At 41.8% G+C, this 12474-nt stretch overlaps 1 protein-coding gene across 5 annotated transcripts in view; it reads left to right on the forward strand.

Annotated features, from left to right (window-relative positions):
• Positions 1-12474, forward strand: part of ME1 (malic enzyme 1) — an 869023-nt gene that overhangs the window by 256084 nt on the left and 600465 nt on the right. For all 5 annotated transcript variants that reach the window (XM_029595519.1, XM_029595520.1, XM_029595518.1 and 2 more), the window contains one exon: positions 9044-9177. In XM_029595519.1, the coding sequence (XP_029451379.1) occupies positions 9044-9177 (134 nt within the window). The remainder of the gene's footprint in view (positions 1-9043; positions 9178-12474) is intronic.

A 12474-nucleotide genomic window follows, 5' to 3' on the forward strand; every position in this document is an offset into this window, starting at 1 on the left:
CCCCCCTGATCTTTATTTTACCTTTTGCGCCTGCCGGCTGATTGCCAGCACACGATCTCAGACACAGCAGCAAATGGCTGCTGTGCCAGGAGCTGCTGACCCCGCCCCCGCCCCGCCCCTTTTTTCAAGACCCGTGACTTACACGCGTCCTGGGGCTTTACGTGTGCCGCCGAGCCTTTTGAAAATAGGTCCCCTACGCGTGTAAATCCTCAAATCTTCCTGTTTGTCTAATAATAGCCAAGCAGACATCTTCCAAGTAATAAAAGATGCCTTGTAGGAATATTCCCCCAAAGCACAGGAAACAGGACAATGGTCAGATATGGCCAGTGTTTCTATATTAGCCTGGGAGCAACCGGAGAACAAATTTCTGGAAAGAAATAAATATAATCTAGCTTTAGATGGGTGGGCCCTAGAGATATGAGTGTAATCTTTTGGTATGTGGATTCAGCACGCGCCATACATTTAGAAGCTGCAATGTAGCACAGAAGAAACTTAAACCTTTTGCAGCCTTCATATAGAAAGATGGGTTCTCCTGTTGTCGACCCATAAGAGGGTCCATTACACAATTCATATCTCTACCTATAATTAATTGAGCGGGTTCCATTTTAGAGATAATTGTTATCTTAGCAAAGACGTTGGGACCATAGAGAGAGACGAAAATCGTGCGTCTAACCAGCAAAGAGCCCACCACTATTACATATCGCCCATCAGTATCAGCACTGGTGTGTTCCTCTACAAATGTGACATCATGATGCATTAGAATTGCAACACCTCTACGGTGAGAAGACCTTGGGTGGTGAAGATTTGATGTACTCATCTCTTTTTTAATTTCCAATGTTCTTTAACCTTCATATGTGTTTCCTGCAGGAAAACAATTGTACCCTTCAGCCTTTATAAGTGTGTCAGTACCTTTTCTCGTTTTATGGGCGGCCCCAACCCTGCTACATTCCAGGTTATAACATTCTCACGGGCCACTTATCTAAGAGACTTACCGAACGCACTAGCAGACCTTCTCCATATAGGTTTCCATCCTCTCGAATGGTCTCGGATTACATGTGTAGCGAGAAAAATCTTCTAGCGCTGAGGTCAACCGAACTTGCCCTCTGCATCCGAATCGAACCATACGGTGCACAGATTCTACTCCCTACACATGTTTCCAATGCGTTCCCATAGATGCCTTTCTTCCATCAAGGGCCTCTTAAATGTGTCTCTTCTGCTGCCTCTCATAGCCAGCACTCTTCTAATGCTGAACCGGGACGGGGTTCACTGTTCCTCAGACCCACGTCCTGGCCGAGACCAGTATGCTTACCATACTTCTCAATCTATCACATCAGTAACCAAGTCGCCTTCTCACAAGTCAGTCTCAAAATTAGACTCACCGATGTTCTCAGGTACTGGTACCGTCACAAAATCTTCCACACACAAATCCTACCATTCAAAATGGCATGATTTACCACATGACGCATACAAAAGGGTATTACCCTTTTTCTTTTTTCTACACCACTCTTTTCTCTTACTCCCTCGGATTCTACTCCCCAGACATCCTCCACATAGGTTCACCTCTGTTCCAATTGGTGTATCGTTTGGGAGTGGGGATACCCGATTAACGGTAAACCCCTTCTGAGTCAGCTTACCATGGATTATCCACTGATCATGCTGCCTCTATTTTCACAGGTCACGGAATGGAACATATTTCGTGCTTATAAGTCTCATACGTTCTCCATTCGAGCCTTTCCATTCCTCTCATTTCACTGTTTGGCATGGGAAATTCTTTCCCTCATAAACGTCACTTCTGCCAACAGGGTCCGTGAGTTACACACCTTGTTACATATTCATCCGACCCTGCGTTCCTCCGTGACCGAGTGGTTTTACGTATTCAACTTCATATCCTTCTTAAGGTAGATATTGCATCTCATCTTACTCAGAATATACTCTGCCCTTTTTTCTCAACACCTCTCTCTCACCAAAGCGAGAGGGTTTTTCCACTCCTTGGACAGTAATAGTACACTTGCATTCTATCTAGATCGCACTACATTCCATAGGAATTCCACCTAACTCTTTCCTTCTGTGGCAAGAATCGAGCTGCGAGTTCCAGTGGGCAAACAGACCTATTCCTCCAAATTCACGGTCTGTATCTCTTTTTCCTATCAACAAGCAGGCATTTCACTACAACACTGTGTGTGTGACCACACTCTGTTGCGTCCGACCCAGCCTCCATAGCTTACCTTCGGTCGCTGCTGCTTGTACATATTTATCTGGCTGCGACCTGGAGCTCTCGCCATACCCTCGCAGCCATTATTGCTTAGATACGACTAGCCGGCATGCTCCATGTTTGGCCAGTTCGTCGTCTACTATTCCTTTCGGGTTAACTACCCAACATCCTTCCACCAACCCGTTAAGGGTTTCAGGATGCCCTCCTTTCCAAATTCCACCCCCGTCATTGCGCCTTTTGCGCGTCTTGGATGCATTTGGTGCACTCTCGGGCATCCTCAGCTCGGTACTCACCCATATATGAGGACTATCATCCTTGTCCTGTGAGAAAGCAAATGTTGCTTACCTGTAACAGGTGTTCTCACAGGGACAGCAGGATGTTAGTCCTCACGAAACCCACCCCACAGAGTTGGGTCTGTATACGTTTTTCCTTTTATTTTAGTTTTGCTTGCGCTTTTAGCTATAAGATGAGACTGAGGGAGACACCTGTGGTCACAGGGATAATTGCAGGCTGAGCATGCTCAGTGCACTCAGTGTACCAGTGTCAGTCAAACCTTTGTAGAAACTTTGACAGAAAAGTTTTCTGTACAGGGCTCCATTCTGTGATGTCACCCATATGTGAGGACTAACATCCTGCTGTCCTGTGAGAACACCTGTTATAGGTAAGCAACATTTGCTTTAATCAAGGAACTCATGCTGGAGGTCTGATAGCAAGTGCATAACAGCGTTACCCCTCGTAACTTTAAGTTGCTCAATGGATTCAATATTTCCTCAGCAAAAGTCGCCTGTAATAGGGTAATATGGTTACTCCACAGACTAATGGAAGATAAGCAAATCTCATTATGAGGGTTACCCAGCATGCATCTCATACCCTCCTGGATCCCTGCCCCAACCCCTCCCTCCACCCCCACCATCCCTTCTCCACACCCTGTACAAGAAACCTCATGGAATCCTAATCTGGAGCTAGGGAAATCAAAACACACATTCGGGTGCCGCCCCATCTGTCTAAACTGGTAACAAACCTCTCCCTAGAAGATGGATTATCAAAAAATGAACTGAATAATAACGGCAACAACTACTAAAACTGTTGCCAGCCAAATTAACGTGAACTGTGTACTTACACTCGCTTTATAAATTGAATTGTTTCAGTACTTTTCGTTCAGTTGGTGGTTTTGACAATCAAAACAAGAAATAGAAAAATAAAAAGTAGGAGACAAAAGGGCAACCAAAATGATAAAGGGCTCCTCTACACAAAAAAACTAAAGAGGTAAGGGCTGCTCTGCTTGGAGAAGAGACATCTGAGAAGGGGATGATATAGTGGTTTATAAAATCATGAATGGATTAGAATGAGTAAATGTGAATCAGTTATTTACTCTTTCAAAAAAATACAAAGACTAAGGGACACTCCACGAAGTTAGAAGTAGCATATTTAAAACAAATAAGCAAAAATTGTTTCACTAAATGCACCATTAAGCTCTGAATTCATTGCCAAGTATGTAGTTAAAGCAATTAATGTAGCTGGGTTTTAAAAAAGGTTGGACAAGTTCCTGGAAGAAAAGTCTATAAACTATTATTATCCAGGTGTACTTGGGAAAAGCCACTACTTATTGCTGAGTGTTAGCAATATGATGTCTATTTACTGTATGGGATTTTGCCAAGTACTTGTGAGACAGGATACTGGGCTTGATGAACTCTTGGTCTTACCCAGTATGGCAATTCTTATATTTTTTATGTAAATTAGTTTTAACAAATGGAATAAAGTGAGTTGCGATAAGTGATACATCTATATTTTTGAGTATTGTAGTGCTCATTTATTTATACATTTGTATATTCTACAACTTCCAGAAACAATTCTGTTCAGTGAGGATTACATGTTAAAACATTCTTATTCACATACTATATATTTCAGTTTAGAAAATGAGAAAAATTGAACATTGCCATTTATCAGAAAGCATCATGTAATGGTGTCTTGAAATCCTTCAATGCATAAGAAGGAGTTAGACTGCTCAGTTTCCCAGGGCTAAACCTGAGAGAGGTATAGGTGTATTCGTCTGTATGTATTTATTATTTGTTTCCTCAAATTAGTCTTCGTCAACAAAGGTCACGTGGTGTTAAAAATAATTATTGTTTCACTTTAAATTGAAGCCCAGAATAAAAATCAAGAAAATTACATGAATTAAAGCAGAGGGAGTATTGAAGAGTAGCTTAAGCACAGAGAGCACCAGTGAAATGAAATGCATACTGACTAAGGTTTGATCCTTCCTCAACATGACCACAAACTGCCAGACTCTAATTCAGGAAAATGATTTAGGCAGTGTCATCGATAATATGCTCGGTGTTCAGCAGCAACTAAGAAAGAATATTAGTAATTATTTGGAAAGGAATGGAGAATAAAACAGAGAATATCATAATGCCTCTGTATTGCTCCATGGTGCAAACTCATCTTGAGTATTGTGTGCAGTTTAGATCACCATATCTTAAAACATTTATTTCAGAATTGGAAAAGTTACAGAGATGAGCAACCAAAATGATAAAGGGGATAGATTGATTCCCCTATGAAGAAAGGATAAAGAGGTTAGGGCTCTTCAGTTTGGAGGGGCGATATGATTGAGGCCTGTAAAATGATGAGTGGAGTGGAAGAGTAAATGTGAATTGGTTGTTTATTCTTTCAAAATGTACAAAGACTAGAGGGCATACAATTAAGTTACTAAGTTGTACATTTAAAACTAATAAGAAAATATTTTTTTATTCAACACATAATTAAGCTCTGGAATTCATTGCTAGAGGATATGGTGAAAGCTATTAGTGTAGCTGCATTTAAAAAAAGGTTTGGACAAGTTCCTGGAGGGGAAAGTCCATAAACCATTATTAAGATGGAGTTGCAGAAATCCACTGCCTATCCCTGGGACAAAACAGCATGGAATCTTATTTAACTTTTGGGAACCTGCCAGGTTCTTGTGACCTGAATTGGCCACTGTTGGAAACGGGATATTGGACTTGATGGACCATTGGTCTGACCCAGTATGGAAAATCTTATGTTCTAAATACAACACCAAACTAACTGCTGAACTTGACAGCCTGTGAGCTTATTGATATTACCTGTAATATCAATACACCACACCCTGGGGTAGGGTGTGGTGTATTCCCCTGCCGGAAAACCCAGAGGGTTCTTGGATATTGTCACCCCCACCTCAAAGTTTACATCCCTCTGTAGTGGGTGGAAGGATGGTGGATCACATATATACACTAGGAAAATAAATCCAGCTACAGCTTATGTGAATCTATGACAAACTATATTCTCTGTATAATATTTGCACAAAAAACAAATGCTTTAGAGTAGCGATTCTCAACCGGTGTGTTGCGGCACACCAGTGTGTCGCCACGCAACGGCAGGTGTGTCACATGCTACAGCTGGAGACCAGGCCAGCAGAAACGAAGACTAGTGCTGCTGGCGGGGCTGAAGACTCGAAGACAGACGCTGCTGGATGCTCCCGGAGACTAGGCTGGCGGGGCCGAAGAAACAAAGACCAGCGCTGCTAGCCGCCGCCAGAGATCAGGCCATTGGGGCCGAGGATCGTAGCCCTGCTGCCGCCTGAGACCAGGCCAGCGGGGCCGAAGAAATGAAGACCAGCACTGCTAGCCACCGCCAGAGACCAGGCCAGTGGGGCCGAATATGAGTTGTTCAGCTGGGGGCCTTTGTGTGTGTGTGTGTATTTGAGATCGGAAGGGTGCTTCTGTATGTATGTGATATGTATGTGAGGCAGGGAGGGTGCTTCTGTATGTGTGTGGTGTGTATGTGAGCAGGGAGTGTGCTTCTGTGTGTGTGTGTGTGTGTGTATGTGAGACAGGGACGATGCTTCATGTATGTGAGACAGGGAGGGTGCTTCTGTGTCTGCATGGTGTATATGTGAAACAAGGAGGGTGCTTGTATGTGTGAGAGAGATGGAGCATGTTTTTGACTGGCTGTGAGAGAGAGAGGGGGCATGTGTGTGATTGAGCCTGTTTGTAAGTAAGATAGAGCATGTATGTGATTGAAAGCCTGTGTGAGTAAGAGAGAGAGAGAGCATTGTGTGATTGAGATTGATTGATCAGGGAGATGACTGGTATGCGTGTGTGTGTGAGTGAGAGAGACTGGGGAGATGATTGGTGTGTGAGACACAGAAACTGGTAATAGTAGCTTGAGATTTATTTAATTTTTGGGTACTTGCCAGGTACTTGTGACTTAGATTGGCCACTGTTGGAAACAGGATAATGGACTTGATGGACCTTGGCCTGTCCCAGTATGGCAATTCTTAAGTTCTTATGTTCAGTGTGGTGTTTACAAAAGAAAGTATTTGCTTTGGTGATGAGAAGATTTGTTTTTGCAATGAAAACTGTTGTACTTTTATCCATGTCTGGTATAAGTTTTATGAAAACAACTATTGTATTTTTGTGTTTCTTTCTTTTCATCAGTTTTGCATGTTTTTTCTTCAGGCTGACTGACTGTTTAATAATCTGACTACTGTTAAAAACATTTGCTGCTTTGGCTTATCTCTGCTAGAGTAGGACCATAACTTTTTCCATGAGTAAATTGAATATTACCCAGAAGAAAGTATACTCTGTCTTCCATCAGTGGAATGAAACTGAATAATTGTTTATACCAACAGAGAACCAAACTTGAAATCACAGAAGCATTTTCTGAGTTCATTTGAGGAAAAAATTGTGCGTGGGATAGAGTCCCTTTGACAGTAGAAATTTGTGGACACAATAATAAATAGGGTCAAAAGATAGCATAGGCAAACTTATTTTCTTCTTTTTCCTCTCCATCTCTGAATCTCCTTCCTGCCTCTTCCTCCTTATAATTTATGTAGTACTTCTGGACATATGCAGGGCTCTCTCTCTCTCATGGTTTCACCCTCTCTCACTTGGGGGTCTCCCTCTGGGTCTCTTCTCTTGATCTTTCTTCTTGGTTTCTCTCTCAAAAACAACCCTCCCCCAAAATAAAAAGTCCAAAACCAAATAATCCTCTCTCAATGCAACACTGGCATCTCACAGACATATGTTCAACAAAGTCCCCAAAAAAGGGGGATCAATTCCAAAGAATCCAAACATGCAAAATCCACCTTAAAATTATTTATAAACATTCAGATGCATACCACCAAGTAATCCAAGAACCATCATACTAAGCCACACAGATCAAATAATTTTAGTCCATGATAAAAGCTTTATATACTACTACTACTACTATATAATCATAGGTCCACAAATACGTAACTCATGTAGCAGTTTATTCTTTTTATACATATAGCATTGAAAACTGCTTATCTAGAGCTGAAAATGGCATTCCTAAAATATATCTCACCAATGATATCATAAATGTGACCCAATCCCTGACACGGGACCATATTTCAAAATAACTTTTTTGTGAGGGGGAATGGTCTGCAGCTCTGCTTCTACATGTTCGGGGCACTATAAACAAATAAAGGGAAAAAAATCAGGTACTAATGAAAGTTCAAAAATTGAATAAAACCAGCAATACCAAAATGTAGCCCCTGTGACATAGTAAGGGCAAAGGCTATCGGCGCCATTTTGATTACTGGCAGCCGACGGCCCAAGTGCAGGAGATTGCTCCGGACCCCCGCTTTACCACCAGGGACTTTTGGCAAGTCTTGGGGGGTCAGGAGAGTTGGGGGGTTGTAGTTAATTAAATTTAAAGGGTTGGGATGGGGAATGGGGACAAAAAACATTTTATGCCCTACCCTAATGTGCTCCATAAGACGCACAGACACCCGGGAACAGAGCCGGTTTAGCACACCATTTTTTTTTTTTTTTTTAAATTTTCCTGCTCTGAATCCTAGGTGCATCTTATGGAGTGAAAAATACAGTAGGTGGCACATGAGGTCCTTTACCATTACATCAGACAAGTTAGTTACAAAACGATCCTCACGCCCACTAGCTACCCAGTTATCTACTTTCCTAGTGATCGAATTACCCACTACAATGGCTGTCCTAACCCTTCCTTTCTGGTCATGGACCCCTGGAGAGACATCCTCTGTACGAGAAGATAAAGCATTACCTAAAGGGCAGGTCTTAGTTACAGAATCACTTCCTGCCTCACCAAATTGCTTAACATTCTTTTATTGTCTTGGCTTCTGTCTACCAAAATTAACTCTATTTACTGAAAAAATGAGTCATTTTTCCACTGATTTTCTCTTGTTTTTGTTCTTGTCATAATAAATCCTGATACATTTCCAGGAAATTAAAAAAAAAACCCTAAAAACTAAATGAAGGTCCCTACATATTTTCTAAACATGAGTTCTTACCAGCTTGGACTGTCTACACCTTTGCAATTCAGAGAATTTGGGGACACCTGGGATTGCAAGCACAAGACTACCCAATAATATTTCTTCATCTCTAATTTATTGATTTACAGGAAGTTAGTGAGGTGTAGATAATTGTGCTTTGTTTTCTCCTGAAAATAATAATTTCATTTTCTTCAGGATAACAGATACTTGAAGAGCTTTCTTGGTATTAGTATAATAGTTGCTTGATCAAGGGATTTGTACATATTTAGAATGATTCAGATTCCAATTTCCTTTTCATGTTGTCTGTATCTTTGGTGGTAATTAACATATGCATGGACTTCCTTTCACATACTGTAATTTTACTCTGCATGTTTAAATTATATAGTGAATGCTTGTAGGAAAAAACCCACAAAATCAGCTTTTGTTCTCTTGGTGATATTCCTCATTGCAGCAATGAAGATATTTACATCTGTATTAGTGAACATGATGATATTTGTTCTTCCACTTTTTAGTTGTTGCAAAATTTAAGTATGCATCTTTTTACCCAGGGTATGGCTTTTACGTTGGAGGAGAGACTGCAATTGGGCATTCATGGATTATTGCCTCCTTGCTTCCTCAGTCAAGAAGTTCAGGCCCTGAGAATCCTTGCAAACTATGAAAGGGAGAAGAATGATCTAGACAGGTAAAAACGTCAACATTCATATCACAAATACTATCGTAATGTTTTTTCTTGTAGCCAAAACATTAAAACATTTTCTCAGTTCGTTTGGTGTTTGATACAGTGTACACTTTACAGAGCATAAGCATTGCTATAAATCAATGATATTAATCAGGTGAAAATAATTTTTGTAAGTCGTTTGAATCTGAGCAATAACTCTCTACATCTACATTTTCTATCCAAATACATGCATCACTTTTTAAGGTTTTCTGATTTTTCATTGGTATTTACTTTTCCTTTTTGCCACTTTAGGAGTCTGTTGGGATGTTCCATAAATCAAGAGGATCATTGGGCAGTTTTAAAATTAAAACAAAAATGTGCAAATTGCATAAAAAAGTACAAAACCACTAGGTTTTACAGATGTATACATTTGTTAACCAACTTCCCACAAAACAGGTTTAACCAAAACCCCAAAATGTTAGTTCAGTGGTGAATTATCCATGGTCTTTCAGTCTGCAGGACTGCAGCCTGCCAAGATGAAAACCTGGTCTGCCTCCCCACCCTTTTTTTTTTTATCCTCTTGATTGGAGATATTCTCCAGCACTTTGCATGTGATAGGGAGTTCTCACCCATCTTCTTCCCCTTTGACCCTGTCAGATTACATGTCTGGCAGAGTTCATATTCCCTCTCCATTATGCTTCTTCCTGTAGCTTGATTTGCATTGCTCTTCTCAGATGCCTGTTTTAACCCTTTCTGAGCTCAGGATTGAGCTCATTCTAAGATGGGATTATGTACCATTACAAGCTTTATAAAATATTATTAATTTATATAAGGTAAAACAGGATGTATGTAAATCCAATTATGTTGTAACTGACAAACTATTGCCATATTGACAGGAGGCGAGGTGGCACCTTTATAGACTAACCAATTTACTGAGGCCTGATCTTTTGAGGACAGATTCCACCCTTATCAGATGCATGAAGTGAAGTACAGAGGTGGATAAAATATGTGGGGATGGGGGGAGATACAGAACAAAGAGAAGACATTGAATAGGCAGGCAGGGAGCAGAAACAAAATGATAATAGCATTATAGTCCAGACTACTGCCAGCTCATCAAAAAACTTAATACCATCACCCTAGGTCTGAACAGAGACAATGGCTTCATGGCACACTACAACTATCTATGAACTTAACTGTTATCAGATCATTTTGTCTATTCATACTTCCCTCACTTATCAGTAGTCTGGATTATGATGCTATTAGCTGCTCTTCTGCTTTTTCTCCCTTTTCTTAGTTTGCAATATAAAACTTGGGACATGTTTTAACTTTTATTTAAATTATGTAGTGAACATTTTCTTTTACAATAATTTTTTTATAAAATTGTTTTCTAAGTCTATTTTAAGTTGTATAAAGGTGTGCAGTCTCTCATACTGCCTAGGAATATCTCTAACCACAGACTATTTCTTAGTATAGGCAGATTACCAAATGCACACTTTTCAGGCCACTATAAAACTATGTGGAATTTGTGAAGAATTCATACATCAGACCAAAAATATAGTGGGGTAGATATTTAGATCTAGCCGGCTATGGAAGTGAGCCAGATAAGACTTGTCTGATTAATTTATAAAGGATATTCAGTGGGATGGCAATGCTGTCGAATATATACCCAGGTAAATATTACAGTTAGCCGGATAAGCTTGCCCAGTTAACTTTTAGGCCTGCTGTGGGTCACGTCTAACTTGTCCAGTTTACTTAACCAGATAAGGCTGAAATTGCTATTTCTCCAACTAAGCGCTAGATTCATTAAGGCCTTTTTCCCATTTTGTCTCTATGGGAAAAACCATATGGGGCGGATTTTGAAAGGCCTGTGCACGTAAATCCTTCCGGATTTACGTGCACAGGCCTTCCGGATTTACGTGCGCAGGGCCTTCGCGCGCTGGCGAGCCTATTTTGCATAGGCCGCCGGAGCGCGTAAAGCCCTGGGATGCGCGTAAGTCCCGGGGCTTTGGAAAAGGGGTGGGGAGGGGGCGTGTCGGGGGCGTTCCCGAAACGACGCGGCGTTTCAGGGGCGTGCTGCGGCGTTTCGGGGGTGGGCCCGGGGGTGTGGCGCTGGCCTGGGGGCGTGGTCGAGGCCTCCGGACCAGCCCTCGGGACCGGAACACGGAGTGGGGCTGCCGGCCGGCGCGCGCAAAGTTACGCCTGCTTTCAGCAGGCGTAACTTTGCTGACAAAGGTAGGGGGGGGGTTTAGATAGGGCTGGGGGGGTGGGTTAGGTAGGGGAAGGGAGGGGAAGGTGGGGGGAGGCCGAAGGAAAGTTCCCTCCGAGGCCGCTCCGAAATCGGATATAAGGATATAAGGATACAAGGATATAAGGGTTCAATAGAAACTGTGGGAATAGCCTTTTGGGATCAGTTGTATGGTTTTCCTGAGCTCCAACAGCAGTTCCGAATCCCAAACTCCGATAATTTTGCCTATTTACAAGTCAGACATTTTATGCAGTCACATAGCAGTAACTGGAAGACAGTCTCCATTAATGAGGCGTTGCGAAATACTCTGACAGGCAAGGTTACCAAACGGCCAAGTATCTCAGTTTTTTACAAAGAACTGGGTGCGGGGTCTTCAGATATCAATATGAAAAGACTATATAATAGATGGGAAAAATGGCCTACTTTCTCTTTATCTTATGAAGATTTTCTCAAATGTTTCTCCCAAATCTCCTCTATCACTGTCACGGAGGACTTGAGAGAGTCTCAGTATAAATTCCTGTGGCTCTCCATTATGTAGAAAATGTGGGCTATCGCCGGGGACCTATTTTCATGTATTTTGGGACTGCCCTGTCATACAAGCCTTTTGGTCTGACATACAAGGCTTTTGCACGTCCATTTGGCAGGGACCCATACCGCTGGAACTGCACTTGTGGCTGTTTGTGGTAAGGCCAGAAGGCCTGGCAAAGGGTCCAAAGTATAAATGGCTAAGAGTATTCTTGGTAAAAGCCGCGGTGATGGGCAAGAAGGTGATTTTAGCCTGCTGGATGGAACCCAAAGGCCCGGTGTGGGATTATTGGTTTAAACACATGCTTCGGCTGTGCACCCATGAACTCTAGTTACATCGCCAACAATCTTCCACTAAGGTGGAAGTTGAACAAGTGTGGGCTCCTTTCTTAACATTTCTCCAACCTAGACCTTCTATAGAGAGTGTTTATGAGAAAGCAAATTCCAGGTCGCAGGCCAGAACTCAGATTGCCCTCAGTGTCAGCAGTGTGTATCCTGGAAGTGTACTGTTTCTGGGTCGGAGCTCCATGGAAATGGAAATTAAATGTTTG

Source organism: Rhinatrema bivittatum, chromosome 3 (assembly GCF_901001135.1).
Source record: "Rhinatrema bivittatum chromosome 3, aRhiBiv1.1, whole genome shotgun sequence".
Lineage (NCBI taxonomy): Eukaryota > Metazoa > Chordata > Amphibia > Gymnophiona > Rhinatrematidae > Rhinatrema > Rhinatrema bivittatum.